This window comes from Ictidomys tridecemlineatus, chromosome 9 (assembly GCF_052094955.1).
Source record: "Ictidomys tridecemlineatus isolate mIctTri1 chromosome 9, mIctTri1.hap1, whole genome shotgun sequence".
NCBI classification, from domain to species: domain Eukaryota; kingdom Metazoa; phylum Chordata; class Mammalia; order Rodentia; family Sciuridae; genus Ictidomys; species Ictidomys tridecemlineatus.
The window spans coordinates 94,215,311-94,238,722 of record NC_135485.1 but is presented as its reverse complement, the minus strand read 5'-3'; the positions used below and the strand labels follow the sequence as shown (position 1 = coordinate 94,238,722).

General features: G+C 37.0%; 1 protein-coding gene across 1 annotated transcript in view; it reads right to left on the bottom strand.

The window, feature by feature from the left end:
* Nucleotides 1-48: 48 nt before the first annotated feature.
* Nucleotides 49-23,412, bottom strand: part of Cfi (complement factor I) — a 37,482-nt gene continuing 14,118 nt past the window's right edge. The window contains exons 4-13 of the mRNA XM_040292998.2: nucleotides 22,860-23,041; nucleotides 20,595-20,708; nucleotides 20,138-20,248; nucleotides 15,081-15,101; nucleotides 12,731-12,766; nucleotides 10,829-10,932; nucleotides 10,555-10,658; nucleotides 5,863-6,143; nucleotides 2,028-2,132; nucleotides 49-470 (exon numbers count right to left, since the gene is read on the bottom strand). Coding sequence (XP_040148932.2) covers nucleotides 253-470; nucleotides 2,028-2,132; nucleotides 5,863-6,143; nucleotides 10,555-10,658; nucleotides 10,829-10,932; nucleotides 12,731-12,766; nucleotides 15,081-15,101; nucleotides 20,138-20,248; nucleotides 20,595-20,708; nucleotides 22,860-23,041 — 1,276 coding nt within the window. The 3' untranslated portion in view covers nucleotides 49-252. The remainder of the gene's footprint in view (nucleotides 471-2,027; nucleotides 2,133-5,862; nucleotides 6,144-10,554; nucleotides 10,659-10,828; nucleotides 10,933-12,730; nucleotides 12,767-15,080; nucleotides 15,102-20,137; nucleotides 20,249-20,594; nucleotides 20,709-22,859; nucleotides 23,042-23,412) is intronic.

The following is a 23,412-nucleotide window of genomic DNA, read 5'->3' as shown; positions in this document are numbered from 1 at the left end:
ATTCCTGTGTTCATTCCCCCAAACCAAAGAACAAACAAACCAATCTAGTATGCTTGACCAAAATATTTATTTGAGAATTATACAGCAACATTCCAAGATGGCATAAACTTTTAAAAGACCTTTAAAAATATCCAATAAAATTTGCTTCATTTTCCCCTAGAGTAGTAATAATTATATAGTTTCATTTCAATTAAAAAAACTCTAGAGAGAATAAGGACAGAAAGATCACCAAAAGAGCAGGAGATCACAATTTCAGATATTGTACTGAGAAATAAAAGATCTTCCTACATGATAGCTAATCCAGTCAAAATAATTAGCCACTTTGGTGTAAACACCTGGGAACTCTGGTTTTCCACAGTTTTCACCCCAACTCACAATGCCCCAAACGTAAGTCACATTATTGACATCCTTACAGATTAAGGGGCCTCCAGAGTCTCCTTTACAGGCATCAATGGAACCATCGGATGTACCTGAGAAAGAGAAAAGCGCATATTGCCACCTGTTTGTCAAGGTCACCATGCTGACATCTCTACTTCCATCACCAGAGAAGGACATGACTAGTTTTCTTGTGCTTTCCTAAAAGGCGGTAACAGGGACTCTCCCTCCCTAGGGGTCCCTGCAGGGCTTGCAGAGTTGGAGCCAGTCTGAATGATTCGCTTTATCCTTCCCAGAGCAGAGAGGCTTTGACCATCACTACATCTTGTAGTGACCTGGACATTGCCCCGTCCTGGAGGTTGAGGGACGCATCTTTAGACGTAGGCGTGTCACCCCATGGATTGAGCTACACTCACCTGTTCCTTTGTGATTCTACCCCTTTGCCCTGTTTGGGATAGAATGTTCCATGGAAACGCCCTTTGTGTGTCCCTTTCTCTTGCTCTGGCTTTGGGTGTGGCCTTCCTAGATGTCAGTCACTCTGCTGACAGCAGACATCACCTAGCTAGAGTCAACCCCCTGAAACCTGACCCCCTGCCTCATTTGAATGGCTTCTCCTCAATAAAAGAGGTCAGCTCCGCTCTCTCTTTCTGTGGACCCTTAAGGTCAGAGGAGCTATCACAGGACCCCAAAGAAAAAGGTATCTCTGTCTCTTGTGTGGTTATTTCGTGCAGCCCAGGTCCCCTGGAGGGACCCTGAGTGTTTTTGTCGCAAGGAACGTGACAAAACAAACACTTAGTGCTTATTGAGTGCTTAATAGGTATTAGTCATTCGTCATTTTAATCCTCACACAATCCTACAGAGTAAGTATGGTTAGTATCATTATTTCCTCCACTTTATAGATGAAACAAAGAAGACCCGAAGAGGTCACTATCTTGTCCAAGGTGACACAGCAAACAAGTGGCAGAGCCTGGACTTGAGGCAGCCAGAGCTCGTCTTTTTAAGCGTGACACTTGCCTTGTGTCCTCAGTATGGTAAGCCCTTGGAGATTTGGCCTTCATCTTTCAGACTTGCAGCTATTCATCCCTTGTCTGTGGACTGGCCGATTTTGTGTGACTCATCCATTTGTCTGTAATTCTGAACCCCGTTTCACAATGGGAGGGCACTTTCTTCTTACTCTTGTGAATTTCTAACAGTTTTCAATAAGTTTTGAGTTTGTTCCCCAAGGGTTCATGTGCTGGGAGGTTGGTCTTCAGTGAGGTGATGCTAAGAGGTGGGGCCTATGGGAGGTCCTTCAGTCAGTGAGCAGAAGGGAGTGTCCTCCGTAGGGACTGAAGGGTTCTCCTGGGACCCTGAGTTAGTTCTCCAGAGAGAAAAGAGCAAGCCCAGCTCTCCCCCTCTCTTTGGCTTCCTGATTTTTGGTGTTATCTCTCCCTTCCATCACTTCAGAACATGCCCCCGGCCATTCTGGGGCCCACTCCCCCATGAAGTCCTCACCAGAGCAGAGCTACTGTCAACATCATGCCCTGAGCCTTCAAAACATGAGCGAAATAAACCTTTTTTCTTTATAAGAAACCAGCTTCAGGTATTTCATTAAAGTAACTAAAAAATAAACTAAGACGATATGTATCTCAGATAAACCACTTGGCACTTACCCGCACATTCCATTTCTTTTTCATAGAAGCGATTTGGGTAAAATCTAGAGCAATTATCTATTAGATTAACTTCACCCCACTTGAGTGAATAGACCTTTTGGTTATCTAAACAGAGTGAGAAAAAAAATAGAAGTCACAAATAAAAAGTTTAAATAAATACTCTTGCAACTTAGTAAACCATTAGGAACATGAGTGATCTCAGATACATACATAAAATTTTGAATACAATTCTTTAGTATATTTAATCATACTCTTCTTATATCCCTAGTTTCTATAATTTTCTTTCTACACTTGGATGGATAGTGGAGGAGGATTATTGAATATACAGCCTGAAATCCCACCCATTTAATACAAAGCTGATACCCAAAGATGAATGAGATACTTTCTTCCCCTTCGGTTGCAGAGTTCAGTAGGGGAATTGGATAGGAATTAGTGCAGAGTCTTCTCACACAAATGTGTCCTATCTTATCATAGTTTCCTATTTCCTTTACAATGCTTGTTGGAGTGAATAATTTTAAAGAAAATACATATAGAGTTATTAGTATATATGCATTTTTGTGTGTCTGTGAGGAAATACATCTCCTAAGTGATTGAAAGGCCGATTTAGAATTTCCTTTATATTTAAATGAAAGTTTTCTTTGGTCTATGGAAGGAGAAGGACCAGGTACTGTCTAGGGAAGATCAGAAAAACATATGAACTCAGGATTATATGTTTCAAAGATGAGGAGTGAATCTTTGCCCATCACCCTCCTGTTTTTCACCCTGATGGATATTGGGAGATAAAACAGCCAGGTGCAGTGGTGCATGCCTATAACCCCAGTGATTTGTGAGGTGGAGGCAAGAGGATTACAAGTGTTCAAAGCCTGCCTCAAGCAAGACCCTCTTGCTAAGCCAGCAACTTAGCAAGAAGACCCTGTTCCAAAATAAAAAAAATGAAAGGACCTAGGATGTAGCTCAGTGGTAAAGTGCCCCAGGGTTCAATCCCCAGTACAAAAACAAACAAACAAAAAAACCAAAATGACAGAATGTTGATAACTGTGGGAACGTGGTGATGAATAATAAGGATGTATTATACTTTAACTTCTACTAATGTGTATATTTTTAAATGTATATCATAAATGGGATATTTAAAAATAGAACAAATATAAGGATGAATTAATTCCTTCTGGATGAATTAGTTCCTTAATAAAATTCAGTATTTTATAAGTCTTGTGTATTCACACACACTACAAATCCAGCCTAATTTATACATATATTTTACAATTTTCAATGTGGGAATTATTTAAAGAATGTGTTAGAACATGAGACTATAAAATCAATGCTATGAAGTTATTTAGGATTTCTGTCAACAAAGAGTTAAAAGGTGAAAGGGAAGATAAATTTTAAGGTCAACCACTATGGAAAGCAGTATGGAGATTCCTCAGAAAATTAGGAATGGAACCAACATTTGACCCAGCTATCCCACTCCTTGGTTTATACCCAAAGAACTTAAAATCAGCATACTACAGTGATACAGCCTCACCAATGTTTATAGCCGCTCAATTCACAATAGCTAGACTATGAAACCAACCTAGGTGTCCCTCAGTAGATGAATGGATAAAGAAAATGTGAGATTATATATATATATATATATATATATATATATATATATATATATATATATCTCAAATAGAATATTACTGAGCTTTAAAGAAGAGTAAAATTATGGCATCTGCTAGTAAATGGTTGGAGATGGAGATGTCATGCTAAGTGAAATAATCCAATTCCATAAAACCAAAGGCTAAATGTTTTCTCTAATATGCACATGCTAATTCACAATGGCAGAGGGCCTTAGGGAAGAATAGCATTACCTTAGATTAGGTAGAGGGAAGTGATGGGAGGGTAGGGGAGGGGATGTGGGGATAGGAAAGACAGTAGAATGAAACAGACATTGTTACTGTATGTATATATGTGACTGCATGACCAATATGATTCTGCAACATGTACACTCAGAAAAACGAGAAATCATATACCATCTATGTTGATATATCAAACTGCATAAGTGCATTCTACTGTCATATACAACTAATTAAAACAAATTTAAAATTTTTTTAAATAAAATAAAATAGAGTATATTTAGAAAAAAAAAGAATATTATGAAAAAAAATCTTCCAGATGATGGGAAACATGTTAGGTAGTTTAATTCTCATCTCATCTAACTTCTAATTCATCAGTTCTTCTAATATTTATTTTCCAAGTGTCCACATCTCCTATTCATAGGAGGTATTTACCAAAAGTCTTAGAAGTTCAAAGAATAAAATTCACCTGTTCTTTCTTTTTGTAAAGGAGTTGGGTATGGTGAATGGGAAGGAGAAAGGAGGAATGTAGTGATCTGTGAGTGATTCAAAACATGGAGACTATCTCTTTGCAAATCTTTGTTGGTTTTCCTATTATCTATGGGCTACCTTTTTCCTTCCTCACAGTATTGAGGGTTCTAAGGAAGAACTACCTCCCCAACCCTTTTTATTTTTCATTTTGAGAAAAGGACTTGCTAACTATAAATTGCCTAGGCTGGCCTTGAATTTGTGATGCTCTTGCTTCAGCCTCTTAAGTAGCTAGGATTACAGATGTGTGCCACCATGTCTGGCTATTTATTTATTTATTTATTTTCTGGTATCAGGGATTGAACTCAGGGGCACTAGACCACTGAGCCACATCCCTAGTTCTATTTTGTATTTTATTTAGAGACAGGGTCTTGACGAGTTGCTTAACACTTCACTTTTGCTGAGGCTGGCTTTGAACTTGTGATCCTCCTGCCTCAGCCTCCCAAGCCACTAGGATTACAGATGTGTGCCACCACACCCAGCTACTTTTTAATTTTTTTGAGACATAATATTCATATATCCTTATGGGGTACGTGGTGGTAATTCAATATATGTATATAATGTGTAATAAGAAATCAAGGTAATAAGCATTTCCATCTCTTCAAAAATTTATCATTTTTATGTGTTGGGAATTTGGTACTCTTCTTTTAGTCATTTAAAATATATCCTAGATTGTTTTAGCCTATAGTCACCCTATGTGCTAAAGAAGAACCAGAAGAGACTCTGTGTTGGTGCCCCTTATTGAACGTCTTTCCATCCTCCCTCTTCCCTTGTCCCTTCCAGTCTCTGTGGACCAATATTTCATTCCAATTTTGTAAACCTTTTTATCTTCTACCCACACCTCTTCAACAAATCAAAAAAGTCCATGCCATGTGTCTCCCTATCTCTATATTTTTTCCTTGAATATTCACCCCTCATTGTTAACTTCAGGATCACAGAGTACATTTGTCCTTTGAACATCTGGATAAGGACTAGTTACACAATTTTCAGGATCTAGTGAAAAATGGAAATGTGGGATGGGACCCCTTCAAAAATTATTATTGTTATTATTATTAAATAACTAGGGATTGAATCCAGGGCCTTGCTCGTGCTAGGCAAGCACTCTACCACTGAGTTACACCCTCAGCCCATTTAAAAATTTTAATTTTGAGACAGGGTCTTGCTAAGTTGCTCAGGGTGACCTTGACATTGCAATTTTTTTTTTTTGCCTCAGTCTCCTGAGACCCTTCAAAAATTATTAAGAATTTCACAGTGGTGACAGCTGAGCAGTAAATCATGCCTGGGGACCTTCTGAGCACAGGGTGCTGGGCAATTGCCAGGTAGCAAGCACAGGTAGCCAGCTCTAGCTGGATGCTTACTTTTCTGGTTATGATACTGTTTCGTTCTGAGAACTAGAAATTAGCTCCTTTGAATTTCTATTCTCATTCATTTCCAACCCCTGGATGCTGATTAATTAATCATAAAACATATACCTTTTTCTCGACCCCAGCCAGAAACGATGCATCTATCTTTAGGTTGAAATAGATATGGAGACCAGGGAACACAGGCAGGGATGGAATGAGACAGTTCACATTCTTTTTGGTCATCATGTTTTTTCACTTTGATCAAAGCTATGTCATTTTGGTAGGTGGCTCCATTGTAGTTTTCATGGATAATAATCTTATCCACCTTTTCAACTGCTAACTCAGTGTAGTTAGGTCTTATCCAGTTAAGCAATGCTGTCCATATTTGGTAATGATGAGCTTTACTGGCTCTATAACAGAAAGGAAAAGGGAAATAAAATAAATTGAAAAAAAGTATGTAAATATGGAATTTTGCTACTTTATATTCTCCCTTTTCAGCATTTTAAATTTTTTTAGTTGAGTTAGACACAATACCTTTTATTTATTTATTTATTTTTTATGTGGTGTTGAGGATCAAACCCAGGGGCTCACACATGATAAGGCAAGCACTCTACCGCTGAGCCACAATCCCAGCCCTTAAGGACTTTTTTATATATTCATATTCTCTCTCTCTCTCTCTTTCTCTCTCTCTCTCTCTCTCTCTCTCTCTCTCCATCCATCCATTTCTCTCTCCCTCTCCCCTCCCCCACTTATATCCTTGCTGTTATGAAGCATTGTGACTAAATTTACTGAGGGCAGAATTAGGTCAATGACAAATGAAGAGCAGAATATTCCATCCAACTGCTCAATGCCAGGAAAATAGCTCACTAACAACTTGAGCCATCTGCTACTGGAGTAGGTGCCTCAAAAGAGATTAGATAGCGTCTTGTCAGAACTGTGGTGGAGGAACTGGAACACTGGACTGCAGGTTCTTATTACTCTGCCAACGCAGAGGTTCTCAGGGAGAGCACCTCTGCAGTAGTTTCCATCCTCACCCTGCAGACAGACTTCATCCTCATATTGCATTGCATTTATCTCTTTATCCACTTTTCTTCCTGCTACACTATGTTGCTTGAAATCAGAGATGAACTGTAGCCCTGGTGGCTATTATTGTACCTGGAACGTGGTAGCTATTTAAAAATTCCCCTGAAATAGTGAATGAGCTAATTATTAATAATTATTGTTACTATGCCTCGCTCCATTTTCATTACCAATTATCAAATCATGCATGAGTTAAGCAAACTGGTCCCCTACCATCATTTTCTCAGGGAAGAGTACAGAGAGCACTTAGGCAAAATATCATAGCTTAGGTGTATTTTTAAAAAATAAGGTGCTGAATAATGACCTCATAGTCTCACGTTTCCCATAATATAAGTAGTTCATAAAATAAATTTCCCATAAGCAACAAAACTTATTTTAAACATTTTAGTGAAAATCTTCTGAAATGTATTATGTATATGTCATCTACTTTCTCAAACAGCATAAACGGAAGAGAATTTATCCTTCGATAATGATGATTCAGGTAATCACCTTACAGTTAAGCAGTGGTGTCCTAGGATAGACTGAGATGTTTGGAAACTTTTATTTATACTAGTATTCTAAGAAGACTGTCCGCAATGTTAATTTTGGTTGTATTATAGGATAAGAGGTCCTGGATATTGCTTAAGGGCTAACTCTGTCTTTTCACTCAATTTACTCAACAAATACTTAGAGTGTATCTACTGTATAAACATCACTGTGCCAAGCACTTTATGTAGCAATGGACAAAATCAGAATCATTTCTACTTTCATGGAGCTCAGCATCTAGGGAAAGATGCAACATTAAATGGATAAGCACACTGATAATGCTAGGCACTCTACTATAAAAAGTGAGAGAAGTAGACAGTACATGGACTTTTAGGAACTTACCAAGAAGAAGGGAGTCAGGGAAGTTTTTCCAAGGAAGTAAAGGTTGAACTGAGATCTGAGTCAAGACTAGCAGTAACTGGGTAGAAAGAGCAAGGACAATCAGGAAACAATATATCAAAGATCCCTTTGTAGGAGGGAGCAAGTGCTACTGATGTGCTCCAAGTCCAGAGCAGGTGGGCCAGAGAGCAGGAGGTAGTGCTGCCAGGCAATATGAGATTGGCAAAGGCACAGAGCAGCCAAATCACCTGAGGCCTAATGGGCCATGTTGTCATTTGTTTAGATTTTTATCCTACGAGGAAATCAATGTCACTGAATTTAAGTATTAGGTGTCTGAACCCAGGTATGGAAACATTACCCTTGCTGCGTAGTAGAGAACAGACAGGTGGGGGTGGTGGGTGAACAGAATGAGTGCAGGAAAGTCAATTAGGAGGAGACTATAATCCATGAGAGGTGAAAGCAGGGTAATGTGGAGAAGGAAAGAAGTTTGGAGAATTAAATAATTAAAAATTTAAAATGCCATCTAGAGTTGGTGAAATTGTGCTTGGGCTGTGTATAGCTGAGGGAATGAAATAAGATCTCTGCCTGTGTAACCAGATAAATGGTGCTGTTTGCAGAGACAGGAAACACTAGGACTCCTAAGACCATATTTAGGGAAATGGCACATCATGAGCCTAGTCTTGGACATTTTGAATTTGATATACTTTTGATGTAGCTAAGAAGTGTGGATAGGCAGGTGACTACAGGGTCAGTGGTTGGAGGAGAGCCCCAACCTGTGGCTATCATTTAGTCTGTATAGAGTGGTATTTTATTTATTTATTTACTGAGACAGGATTGCTCTATGTTGCCCAGGCTGGCCTTAAACTTGCAATCCTTCTGCCTCAGCCTCCTGAGTTACTGGGATTACAGGTGTGTGCCACAGAACCTGGCTAGAGTGATATTTTAAACTATAGATAACTTTAGGAAGAAGAAGTAAGAAGAAGAGAGGAAATCAGGCTAAATGAAACTTCAGTGCTTCAGTTGAGTAATGATGCTTAAGCACAGAAGGAGCAATTGCCGAAGACAGCAGAGAAGGTGTGGTCAGAGAAGCTGGTAAAAAACTCAGGAGAGAGCTGTGTCCCAGACGCCAAGAGGAAAGGGTCTTTAAGAAGGAAGATAGAATATTTGTTTCAATCCATGAAGATTTTTTAAGTCCTTCCTTGAGCATGTTTAATCATTCAGCATGTATGTTACCCCTTCCAACTTTAGGTCACCTAAGGATTTGCTAAGCAGGCCTTCATCTAAGTTATTGTCAAACATGTTGAACTTGATATTATCTTGGCTTTGCCAACTGACTAGTCGTGTAGCTTTAGGCAATTACATAACTTCTCAATCTTGGTCCACGTATCTATAAAATGGGAAGAATAATATGTATTTTTTGGGACTGTTGAGAATACTAAAAAAGATAAATATATGAAAGGACCTCACTTCGTACCTGGTCTGTAAGAGGTGCTCAATAAATCACATTTTATTCATTCTATCAGAACTGAGGCAAGAACCCTGAGCTCTGCCCTTCTCCAAGTTGACATTGATTGATTTATTAATCAATACCTCTTGGGTATTGCAATCCAGTCATTATTATAGACTAAACTGTATCTGTCTCATATGTTGAAGTCCTAAGCCCTAATGACTGTTATTTGGAGATAGGGTCTTGGAAGAGGTAAGTTAAGTTAAATGAAGTCATAAGGCTGGGGTCTTAATCCAATAAGACTGGTATCTTTATAAAAAGACAGAGACATACCAGGAATGCAAATGCACAAAGGAAAGACCACATAAAGACACAATGAGAAGAAGGCACCTGCAAGCTAAGGACAGAGGTCTCAGGATACACCAGCCCTGCTGGCACAAGGATTTTAGACTTCCAGCCCCCAGAACTGTGAGAAAAGAAATCTCTGTTTCTGAAGACCCTTATTCCATGTTATTTTGTTACAGCAGCATTGGCAACCTGCTGTTTATAACTTGCTTTCTTGGGCCTGCATCAACTGGTGTTTCCCATTTGCAGGTAGTTATGAGACATATTGTCACATGCTATTTCTGAATTCACATAATGCCCACCCCAATTCTCTAACCTGAGAATTTTAAAACACTGTCAAAGGGAGAAATAATATTACTTATTCTTCAGAAAGCAAGTCTCCTCTTTGCAGGTGGTCTTCAGTGACTCAGAATGCATCAGTCAGAATCTGCTACAGCTCAAGGAACTTCCAAACAACAAAATGCAATATGAGTGGTGCCCCTGTGTGAAGTAGTGCAGTGGCCTTGCCTCGAAAATAATTTTGAGTCTTGGACCCATGTAAACAAGTTATCCAGTCTCACAGAGCAAGCAAGCTGGTGCTGGAGCAGTATGTGAGATAATTAGCATTGAGCTTCGAACAGTTCCTTTATTGCCAGGAACACACATCAAATATATTTAAGGATACATGGATTCACACATGTTTTGTGTTGGTAGAGGAGTCAAGTCAGCTCTTTAAACATCTTTGTTGAGGTGAGACTGGAGAAGACATCTGGTTAGTATTACCCCTTTATAAACTTTTAGACATAAACTCTTCCAAGAGATTTGGACCTAGCACCATGCAATGAGCCAAGTGAAAGTAATTTTGTACCTAACGGCTTGATCTGGCCTTGCCGGTGGGATCAGCAATTTGATCTGGGGAGAACACAGTAAGTTCTGAGGGGTTGACCTCTGAGGTATTGATCACAAATACCAAAAAGCACTTAACAGTTAATAGAGGAAACTTAATGATTTCTCTGATATACTTTTATTTATCATCTACCCCCATCTCTATTACTCATTTTCATTGTTTCAAGAAATCGAAAACATATTGAACACCTTTGTTTTACCTGACACAATGTGCAGCAGTCAGAATCCAACAGCCACCAATATAAATTCCCCCACAGTTGATTTTTTTGCCTTCTTTAATCGCCACTTGCCATGGGAAGTCTCCCTGTAAAAGACATTTGTGAGGTCACTGCCATTCTACCAGATAGTGGTGCAAACAGGTGGTCCCTTCCTACTGTATTTCCATTGGAGGATTCCCAGTCCATGGTAATCACATCCCTCCCCATCCCTCCCCCCAGGCTGTTCCTGGGAAGTAAACTTTTCATGCAGATTTACCATTCTTGCTAGCCTTCCTCCAACCACTCGTTTTCTTCTAGTGTGTATGTTTCTTTTGACTCCACAGGATAGTTTAGGTAATAATGACTTTATCCGTTTTCTTTCTTCAAGAAAGGAAGAGATTGGATCATGATTTTGAACCTATTACCTTGTGGACATATTTTCTGATATTACCTTTATTGTCTCTGTCACAAAAATAGAAAGGTCACATCTAATAAGAAACACTCCAGATTCATTAGTAAATTATTTTGGATGTTATATTGTACTGTTCACTTTGTTTTAAAATTCTGGCTTAATATTAAAATTGTCTTGGTTCTCTGAAGTTCTGCCTAAAGGTTTAGTAGAAAGAAGCTGGCAAGGTGTTAAACATATACCAGGCTCTGGCAGATGAGAGATGCCACTTGTTCAAGCATTACTAGAGTGATAGCTTGGGAGGGGATTATGTTCTGAAATTATCAGAATAAGCTGACAATATGGAGAATTGCATCTTAACTCTCGTGGCTTTTGGTTTCTAGAGGTTGATGATACAAAACTCTTTTCAATAATATAATGTTAACATTATGATATTAGTATTGAATGCTTTGTAGGTGCCAGGCCCAATACTGAGCAGTTTGTATATAGTTCATCTCGTTATATTAACCCTAAAAGATAATATACTGGGGGAACCCTGGACAGCAGGCCACATCTGGCGCTGGATAATGTTTCCCTAATCTCTCTGTGAGCAATTAGACACACCACATGTGTCACTGAGGAAAGAAACATGGTAGAGCAAGGCTTAAGACATGAGCTTGTAAGAGAATCATGACAAAGGAAGAAAGTAAAAGATGCTCTCTTTATTCTATTTACTATGCTGTGAAATTTTTGTAAACTTGTTTCTTAGCCTCAAATGAGAAAGGAAACTCTTTTAAATTTTTTTAAGCCAGGCGCCATGGCACACACCCATCATCCCAATGGCTCAGTAGGCTGAGACAGGAGGGATCCTGAGTTCAAAGCCAGCCTTTGCAATGGCAAGGCACTAAGCAACTCAGTGAGACCCTGTCTCTAATAAAATACAAAATAAGGGCTGGGAAGTGGCTCAGTGGTTGAGTGCCCCTGAGTTCAATACCCAGTATCCTCCCAAAAAACAAAATTAAAATATATATATATATTTTTTTCTTAGTTGTAGGTGGACAAAATACCTTTATTTTATTTTTATGTGATGCTAAGGATTGAACCCAGCACCTCATGCATACTAGGTGAGCGCTCTACCACTGAGACACAAACCCAGCCCCCAACTCTTAACATTTGGGGCATACAAAGAGGAGATAGGCCCCGAAGGGAGAGAAGTTATAAATGAATGTGTATAGTTGCTTTTGGTCTTACCTTTTTTTTTTTTTCCTTTTCTTTTTTGTAGAGCTGGAGCTCAAACCTAAGGCCTTGCACATGCAAGTGCTCTACCTCTGACCCAAACCTAGACCTGGTCCTACTGATCCTAAAATCTAGGTAGAGGGTATAGTGTGATGGTGAAAATCTTAAGTTTTCGCTTGGACTTTTGGAATAAGAGAGACCTCATCCATTAAGGACTGTGAAGTGAGGTTGGGAACTATCTGAAAATTAATGTTATTATGTGTAGAAAATAAAGAGCTTTGTTGAAAATTCTTCTTGATTGATATCTGTGACTTTGAGATCTAAATCTTTCACTCATAGTTTAAAATACTGTTAATTAATTTTGGTGCCTGGCAATTCTAAGTTGAGTCTTACATGAATTTCATTTTTAAATCTCTATAAAACAGGGGATTATTTTATTATTCCCAATTGTATTTGAGGTTCAGTATCTCACCTAAGATTATCTAGCTAATAACTGACATTAAATTACAATTTAAACCACTATACCACCAGTTTAAAAAAAAAATGTTAACTTACCAGCATTCATATCTGCAGTCAAAATTTCTATTTCATCTATGATAAACCAAAAATTTTGTTTTAAAGTTATTTTTGTTTGAAGTTATTTTTTATAGAGAAAATCAGATCATTAAAATCATTTAAACTTTTATAATAATTTTATCTTAAAATTTGTCCTCCCTTAAAAGAAGGACTGTGTAAAAAGATTCCTCTCTTTTTGTGAATAAGGTGCTTTTTTTTTTTTTTTGGTAACAGAGATTGAACCCAGAGGCACTCAACCACTGAACCACATCCCCAGTCCTTTTATTTAATATTTTATTTAGAGATAGGGTTTAGCTAAGTTGCTTAGGGCATCAATAAACTGCTGAGGCTGGCTTTGAACTCGAGATTCTTCTGCTTCAGCCTCCCAAGCTGCTGGGATTATAGGTGTGAGCCACAGTGACTGGCAAGAAGGCACTTCTTACAGGGGTAATGTACACAAATATATCTCATTGGTTTTAGTACGAGGTATTGCTAGCATTAGGCATCTGGAATGCAGAAGTCAAAAGGAAAAAAAAAATTATTTTCTTCCTTAGACTTTTGCTTGAAGTTATTCAGGATTTTTCCCTCTTCACTCTGCCATTCTAGAACATTCCATGCACAGGATTATTATTTCTTTGGCCTGAGGATCAGATGGTAGATTCCATCTAACACATTACTCCACTTTGGATGAGGACATGACAGCATAGCCCAAGAAAGCAATGTGACTTTCCTGCAGCAATCCCAGTTCTTTTCCCTAGATGTCCCACATTCTCTTTGGGTCAGGCATACATATATATATCTGTTATGCCACACAACTAAGTTGTTTTCTGGGGAAAGAGAGGCTCTGCTCAGGAGCATTCATAAAAGCACCCTTATGAATTATATAAGTCTCAAAAGGAAGGTAGGGAAAGTCCAGTGTAGCTGAGGGTATTAGAAAAGTAGCACAAAACTTCAAAAGGAAAAATGTAAGAAAAATAATTATATCTTTGGTAACATAAAAGCCAAGGATCTCTATTCAACAAATCTCACCATGAATTATCAGACAAATGGGTAATAGATTGTAAAAGATGAACATGTCAGAATTTTTTTCCGTTATTTTATTTTGACAATTCTTATTACATATCTAAGTATGTTCTTGCCCCAAACTGAACAAATTAAAAATTCATATTCCATATACCATGAGAAGTATTTTACAGAAGGTAATTCAGTTGTTCCTTGCAGAAAACACCTACTAACATTATACACATTTTACAAACTGATATCCTGGCAGAGTATTCTATGCAGTGATTTAAGAGCAAGAGATTAAATGAACACATAGCATCATGGAAAGATCTCTAAAATGTAATGCTTTCAAGAAGAAAGGAAGAATGAATACATGAATGAATGAAAGAAAGAAAATATGAGATCCATAATACAATGTTATATGAGTTAAAAATGTATACTCATGCCAAATTATATTGTTATGTTGTGTGCATGTGCAAATATGTAACAACAAATCCCATCATTATGTACAACTATAATGCACCAATAAAAAATGGGGGGGGATGTTATGCTCATAATAACAATACACATTAGATAAGAAAGCTACAAACTAAATGACATACACTTTAGGTCACATTAAAATGTTTGACTATGTGGGGAGGAGAATGGAAGTAAGGTACAGGGATAAAGCCAGAGAGGGCCTGGCTGGAACCAATGATGATCATATTCAATGAACTGAGGAGTATCGTCAAATCATAAGTCCAAAACTAGGAAGGTAAGTGGCAAAGAAAGGAGGATGGGGAGGAAGAAGGAAATGAATGAATCAGGGGGGAAAAAAAGAACAGCAGCTTCAAAATCGGTAAATGAAAAGTGAGAAGTAATAGAAGGAACTAATTGAGAATAGATAGTCAGAGAAATGGGTAATCGTGAGCTACTTTGTCTCCCAGGAATCCTAAGAATTTCTGAGGAGGACCATGAACTTTTGGCATTATGTGGGCTGGGGGCTTGAGTCATTTTATCCGAATACTTAAGAAAAGGGTAGCCCCAAAGAGCTGGAGGCTTTGGGGACATCTGCTTATGTAAATGAACATATTAAATCTTTTCTGGTGTCAATTTCTTCAGAACTGCCTTGGTTTTGAGAAAAAATTAGAGTAAGAGAAAAAGGTGTTTGGCAAAGGAGAAATGTGCAGGGAAAGTCCACTGGGAATGGTTTTCTGGTGAGCAGTCCATGAGACTGAAAGTTTATCACGCTAAACAAACAAAACCTCTGTGCCAGCCTAATGTTAAAGTTGGATTACTGTTGACACAATAGATCCTTAGTTTTATTTCAATTTTTTAGTATCTCAAAATTTTAATAAACTTTTTTTACCTTGAGCCTTGGGTGCGAAGCCTGAAGAAAAACAAAAAGCAAAATAAAAAATATTTACCATAGCAAAGGATAATTTTTAATTGAGAAAAAAACCCCACTCCATATTATTATGTAACTATCTCTCTATATATTATAACATGTATAAGGAACAACTTATATTCATCTGTAATATAAATTTTCTACTATAAAAATAGATTTACCTTGTGTTGAAGGATGTTCAGCTCTTAAAAGCAAAATAAAAAACTCACTATAGCAAATACATCAGTTTCATTTGAATAAAATATACTCAAATCATTATTTCAGAAATAGGATAACAACTGATAATTCCTAGTTATAAAAAATTAAGAAAAAAAAGCCAGACAGTATGCCATCTTACTTTGAGTTTTAATAATGAATAACAAAATTTTCATCTTGCATTTAAACACTGTCCAATTTCACCCAGCAAGGAAATTATTTTAACTTGAATTTTAAAAAGAGATTAGAATTTAAGATCCATTTGAACACATACTCAACAGCAAACTTACCATTTAATATAAAATTTGTAATTGTTTTAACATATTAATAAAAGAGGGGCTTTTAAAAGATAAGTGCAATCAAAATATAATCCAAACCTCCCTTGATTTAGTGATTATGACCTGGCCACTTGAAGTGGAAGTCAATGTATATATTAATTTTATATCTCTGCTCTCACTTCTCTTTCTTAGAGGGGAACATTATGACCCCTAATGAACTACAAAAGGCACAGCTCATCCCAAAGGATAAACTGAAGACTGACTAACAACGACAGTTGACTAAGTGTAGTTTTGATATTGATTCAACAAATTTATATGACAATAAGCTCTATATTGTAGTTACTTTCTTGCAGGAGGATTCCCCCCCCCACACACACACATACACACACAGTAAACAAATTGTGTCCCTTGACTTTAAAGTTTAACATTTTAAATTGAAGGAGGGGGAGGAGAAGGAAGAGAAAGAGAGAAAGAAAAAGCCCAAACTATTCTCACAACAAAGAAAGGAGATGACACTGTAGAGCCTCATGATTCACTGTCCTACCTGAAAAAATTTTCTTTCTTCCTCTCTCTATTAAGGATTGAACTGAACTTAAAAAACATAAAGGCACTTCTGCCCATTTGCTTCTATATCCTTTAAAAGAAATCATATGATTTGAAATCCTAAAAAGGATATTTCTTTTATTTTTTAATACTAGGGATTGAACCTAGGTACTCTATCCCTGAGCTACATCCCCAGCCCTTTATTTATTTTTATATATATTTTTATTTTTTATTCTGACGCAGGATCTTGCTAAATTGTCAAGGCTGGCCTCAAACTTACATTCCTTCTGCCTCAGCCTCCTCAGTTGCTGTGACTACAGGTATGTGCCACTGTGTCATGAATATTCTTTCACTTAAGAGCTGATCTCAATGGAAAACTAAACAAAATCTCGGTAAGTCTCATACTAGCATACCAAGTAATGTCAAATGTAATTAATATCAATTAATTTATTTACACATTATTTTCAACATTTACTTAATTTCTATGTGTAAGACAATTGTTCTGGGACATTTGCAATGAAAAAAAAAGATTCTATTTTCAAGATGTCTACTGTTAAGAGAGAGAGAGAGAGAGAGAGAGAGAGAGAGAGAGAGAGAGAGAGAGAGAGAGAGAGAGAGCGAGAGAGAAGGAAACAGTGGAAAGTGCTTCAGTGTTGTGATGATGCTGCTTTGGGCCAGTCTAAAGAACTCATTGTACCCAGCCAGGGTTTCCTGGCTCATGTTCCATATCAATAGCTTAAAATCCCTCATGATGGAATAATTATACCACAGAAATTGGCAAAAGCTATATAAAACTAGGCACTCTACCACTGAGAGGGAAACAAAAGCTCCCCTCTCCCTCCCACTCCCCTCTCACCTCTCCCTCTTCCCTCCCCCTCTCTCTTCCCCCTCTCTCCTCCCCCTTTTCCCTCCCCCTCTCCCCTCCCCCTCTCCCCTTCCCCTCCCTCTCCTTTTCTGAAGCCAGTTGTTAAACATTAACAGCATGGATAAGTTCCATAAATGGGGTGCATCCACCCTCCACTGCTCATTTACCTTGAACCCTCATCCAATCAACTGGCAAATCTATTGGCTCAGCCTTTAAAATATATCCAGAATCTGACTGCTTCTGGATCATTTTTGTTCCTACCCTCCTGTCCTGCTCACTCTCATCTCTGCAATGATTTCCTAATGGGGTCCCCATTTCTTCCCTTTTTCTTATAGAGCCAGAAGCCAGAGTAAACTTAATTTAAAATTTAGTCAGATCATTTCACTCTGTTCAAAGCCCTTGTTCCACTCTAACAGGCCGTAGTTGGTCGGTTCAATACCTTCTACTCCACCTCTCCACCTCTCCTAGAGCATCTCTCTTAATGTCTCCCTACCATCACCTGTACCATCTGTCACACTAGTCACCTTGCTGCTTATTCCTCAAGCACCTAGGAAAGTTCCTGCTTGGAAACACTGTCCTGTGAGAACAGTCTACAGAACATCCTTCTGTAGACTGCTCCACAATTTCCTCCATAGGGTTTTCTTTTTTTGGTGCTGGAGTTCAAACCCCGGGGCATTGTGCACGCAAGGCAAGCACTCTACCAACTGAATTGTATCCTCAGCCCTCTCCACATGGGTTTCTAACAGTAACTTCAGCGAGTCCTTCTCAGGCTACCTTACCTAAAATTTCAAAACTTACCCCCAATAGTTTCTACCCTCCTTCCTTGCTTTACTTTTCTTCTTAGCACTTTTTTATTTTACTTTTTCTCTTATTTATTGTCTTGCTTCACCCACTGGAAGGTAAGATGCATAAAGGGGCAGGTATTTTTAAAATGTCATTCACTATTGTAACCCTAATATTTAGAATAGGACCTAGTACACAGAGTAGGAACTTATTAGTCACTGAGTAAGTGAATGAATATATAGTCAATTAAAGAGATTTTTTTCCTCCTGAAAGCATTGATGGGAATAAAAGTCAGTCTGGGTCATACAGAACAAGTATATGATATTTTTATCATTGGAGGTTGTCCTAAGTTTGTCCTGAGGTTGTCCAAACTCATCACTTTGAAACTTGATAAATAAAGGGAGAGGTTTAAGAATTATCCTGATTTTTGAAATAAGCCAATCCCAAAGAACCAAAGGCTAAATGATTTCTCTGATATGTGGATGTTAATTCACAATAAGTGGAGGGTAGGGAAGAATAGAGGTACTTTGGATTAGACAGAGGGGAGTGAAAGTAGGGGAGGGGGTATGGGTGTAGGAATGATAGAAGAATGAATTGAACATTATTATCCTATGTGCATATATGATTATATGACCAGTGTAACCCTACATCAGGTACAGCCAGAAGAAAGACAAGCTATACTCCATTTATGTATGATGTATCAAAATGCATTCTACTGTTATGTATAATTAATTACAACAAATAAAAAAACAGAAAAAAAGAATTATCCTGCTTTTTTAAATGGAGGGAACTAGAGACCATTATGTTAAGCAAAATAAGTCAAGCTCAGAAAGTCAAGGGTGTATGTTTTCTCTCATATATGGGTGGAAGGTTAAGAGGAAAAAAGAGAAGAAAGGTGATCTCTCAAAAGAAGAAAGGGACAGGAGTGGGAGGTGGGGAGGGAGGGGGGAGTGCAGGGGAGGGATATTGGCCAAATTTACTGTTATATTGTGAACATGTACAAATTCATAACAACAGATCCCATCATTATGTACAACTACAATGAACCAATAAAAACTGTGGGGAAAAAAAGAAATAAAAAATCATCCTGCTTTTCTTCTATGAGTTTTACATTTTATGAAAATAAAATGGTTGATGAAGGAAAATTTTTTCTGTATAATTTCAGTAAATAAGTATAGGAAGAATGTTAAAATTAGAAATTGACTATTTATAGACCTTACCGATAAAGTGTATGTAGGCAACAATTACTAAGTATGATAAAATCGTTAGGTGAAAGATTATGGAGGAACATTTTAATGGAGACATCAAACTTATCCAGGGATTGATCTTAGCAATACTAGAAGATAGACAAGAAGACAAAAGGCACTAAGAATTCTTGCCTAAAATATTAAATCCTGCATTTAACCAAGTCTCTGTAAATCCAGAATAAGGACTATCCCATAATGACCAGTTCTTCTTAAAAAAAAAAAAATCAATAGTATAGAAAAAAAATTGGGAGAGGAGATGGGATAGGTGGCTTAAAGAATAAAGCAGACTTTAAAGTTATCACTTGAAAAGGTCAAGAACAAATGCAACATTCATGTTCTTTTGGATCCTGATTTGAACACATTAATTTGAAAAAGACATTTTTTGAGGTAGGAAAATTTGAATATGACAGTCATTAAATATTGATAGAGAATCATGGAGGTTATTAAATGATAGGGAACCATTATTTTTAGGTATACTAATGAGAGAATGGTTTAATATACATAGTGTTTTCATTATTAGATATGTAAATAGGTGAAATGAGATGATATCTGAAATTTACTTTAAAATACTCCAACAAACAAAAAGCTGGAAGACAGATGAATAAGACTTCAAACTATCAGTGTTGAGCTGAAAGATGCATCCATAGGGAGCCATTTTAAGACCATCCTTATTGTGTATGTGAGATTTTTTTTATAATAAAATGTTCTGAAATGACAAGTAGATATTTACTAGGTAAAAATATGAGGTAGATCTTCAAATGCTCATTCAGTAATGTTCTTACTTTTATTAATTATGTACTATTAATATGTTAATTAACATGTTAATTATTATTATGATATTATTAATTAATAATACTAATATTGTCACTATTGTATAATATAATGTTATTAATTAATTAATATAATATCATTACCATTATGTTATTAATGTGTTAATTATTATATTATGGTAATTGATATGTTAATTAATATGTTGATGTACTATTAATATGTTAATATTAGTAGTTAATGTTCTTACTGTTTAGTAATGTTAACATGTTACCAAAAAAGAATTTCAGAATCTGTGGATTCCGTAATGAAAGAAAAGTTATCACAAAATTAAATTACCTTCACAACCGACTTCATCTTCTCCTGTAATGCAGTCCAACTCACCATTGCATTTATACTTGTTTGGAATGCAAACACCCGACTTACAAAGGAAACTGTCACCACGGCACCCTATACAAACACAAGTTGGAGAGATTCCTTCATTTCTTAAAATTGAATGAGGTTGTGCATGCCTGTATAATCCCAGCAACTCAGGAGGCTGAGGCAGGAGGATTACAAATTGGAAGCCAAGTTTAGCAATTTAGTGAGACCCGGTCTCAAAATACAAAATAAAAAGGGCTGGGATGTAGCTCAGGGATAAAGTGCCCCTGGTTTTGATCCCTAGTACAAATGTAGAAAAATGAAAAAAAAAAAATAAAATGAATGAGGTCAACTTTTCAATTCAACAATAAAATTGTTTTTACCTTTTTAGCCAGAAGAATGAATCAGAGGATTTAAAAGCTAGATTTATGTCTACCTTTACAGCACAGCTCATCGCTTTGATCACCGCAGTCATTAATCCCGTTGCAGGCTTTCTGCCGAGGAATGTATTTCCCATTCACACACTGAAAGGACTCATCTGTTGGAGAATCTGTAAATTTCATTTTTGTGAAATTTAGTTATGGAGTTGTGGCATAACATCCTCATCTCCTTTTTAGGATAATGGAGTTGTTAAGATAAATCAAATCTCAAAAAAGAAAATAAGATATAAAATGTATTAGTAATATCAACTTAGTATACATGACCAATAAGGAAAATAAATGCCAAAGCTGGCTTATAGTGGCCCTTTCTGAAAACCAGTGTTGACTGTGGAAGTCTGTAGTCTTGAGATGGGGAGTTAGGAGTAGGAGCACTAGCTGACATGGCAAGTGCTGGTGCTCCTGCATTTCTCTCCTGCTACTACACTAACCCACCTCCACTCCCAGGACACATGGGCAGTGCCATTTACATTTTTTAGCTTATTTTTTATTAGTGCCTTATAACAGTACATAATTTTGGACACCATTGTTACATATTTGTACATATACACAAAATAATTTGGGGTCAATTTAATTCTTCAGTACCTCCTGTTTCCCATCCCTCCACCTTCCCCAGTCCTCTTCTTCTGCTCTACTGACCTCCCTCCTATTTTCATGGCCCCCACCTTTCTTTTTCTTTTTCTTCTTGAGCTTCTCACATATGACAAAACATACAACCCTTCGCTTTCTAATTCTGGATTATTTCATTTAACATGATGCTATCAGGTTGCATCTATTTTCTGCAAATGACATAATTTCATTCTTCCTAATGGCTAAATAAAATTCCATTGTGTAAGTATATCACAGTTTATTTATCCATTGATCTGTTGACAGACATCTAGGCTGGTTCCATAGTTTGGTTATTGTGAATTGAACTGCTATAAACATGGGTATGCATGTATCATTGTAATATGATGACTTCAATTCTTTTGCATAAATACAGAGAAGTGTTATAGCTGGGACACATAGTGGTTCCATTCCCAGTCTTTTGAGGAATCTCCATATGAATTTCCATAGTGGTTATGCTAACTCACAACCCCACCAATGGTGTGAAAGTATTTTCTCCCACAGCCTTGTATTTTAACCGCTATTCTAACTGGAGTGAGATGAAATCTCAGTGTAGTTTTAATTTGCATTTCCTTGAATGCTAAAGATGTAGAACATTTTTCTCATATATTTATTGGTCATTTGTATTTCTGTTTTTTAAAATTTCTGGTTCATTTACCCATTTATTGATTAGGTTATTTGATTTCTTGGTGGTAAGGTTTTTAATTTTTTTTTTTTTTTAGTTCTAGATGGACACCACACCTTCACTCCATCTATTTATTTCACATGGTGCGGAAGATGCAACCCAGTGCTCTACACACTGTAGGCAACTGCTACATCACTGAGCACAACCTTGGCCCTGCTTTTGGGATTCTTTATATATTCTAAATCTCCTATCAGAGTTGTAGCTGACATTCTGTAGTAGAATTCTCCCACTCTGTAGGTTCTCCACCTTCCTAATTGTTTTCTTTGCTGTGAAGAAGCTTTTTAATTTGATGCCATCCCATATGTTAATTCTTGGTATTATTTCCTGAACTTCAAGAGTCCTATTGAGGAAGGATATTTATATTTATATAAATATATAAAAATAAATTTAGTATTATTATTTATTTATATAATATGTGTATTTATTTATATATATTTATTTAGCACTGAAAAGGATATAGCTTTCGTTCTTAATACCATAAATGGCCAAAATATACCAATGTCAGGATGAAGAAGCAAAGCATCAATGACTGCCTGGAAATTGAGGTAGTGATATGGTCACTTAAACATTTTAAAGGAATGTCCTATAAGCCGAAATTTTATTTCTCTTTCCATAGTTTTATTGGTACATTATAGTTGTACATAATGATGGGTAGGCTGGAATTCTTAAAGGAGATTTTGTTTTTTTCTCTTGCTTGACTGACTTGTGTTGTTATCATAACTTTAATCCACATGTTCAAGGAAACAAAGAGGTGTCCGGCAATTTTCTTCCCATATAGGAAAGTGGAGGCAGGTAATATTTGACAGGAATAAGGAATGACAGGAGAAAATCACCAATTTAGGCTCTCCCCAAACATGATACGATCCATATCATTTGCCTCAATGACTGGTATCAATCATTGACTTATTTATTTAGGCACGGTATGAACAATCTTGAAGGAAGTTGTAAAGTATCAGGCTAGTACTCCACCAACCTGAATTCTGTGTGTAACACACCACGCCAGCAAGACCCTGATAACGCTTGGTTTTCCTTTTGGCAAAAGTACATTCAGTCAAACTGGTCTCTAATCCATGACAATGGACATGCAGACATTCAGTGGAGTTTATGTAGAGATTTTCAGGAATATAAAACCTTTCTTCAATACTTAAAGCACCTCTGCAAATAGAATAAATAAAACATGATGATAGAACAATTAGTATGTTTATATATAGTCTTATACTAGGAAATAAGGGCCTAGGGTAATTTCCTCTCATTTTTAACATATGAGTAACAAACTGGGCAAGACACTTAAATTCTCTGAGCCTCAATATCTTTACCTATGAAAAGAAATATGACTACCTCAGCGAGTCTTACAAAAATTAACTAAACTATCAATTTAAACTGATTAGCTAGTGTTCAAAACATGACAAGCACTCAGCAAACATTGGCCTCCTCTTCCCTGTTTCTTATAAAGGAAGAAATACTCCTGATGTTTCCTTTCAATTTAGGATGCATTGTTCCTGGACTCTCTCTTTTGTTTGATTTTT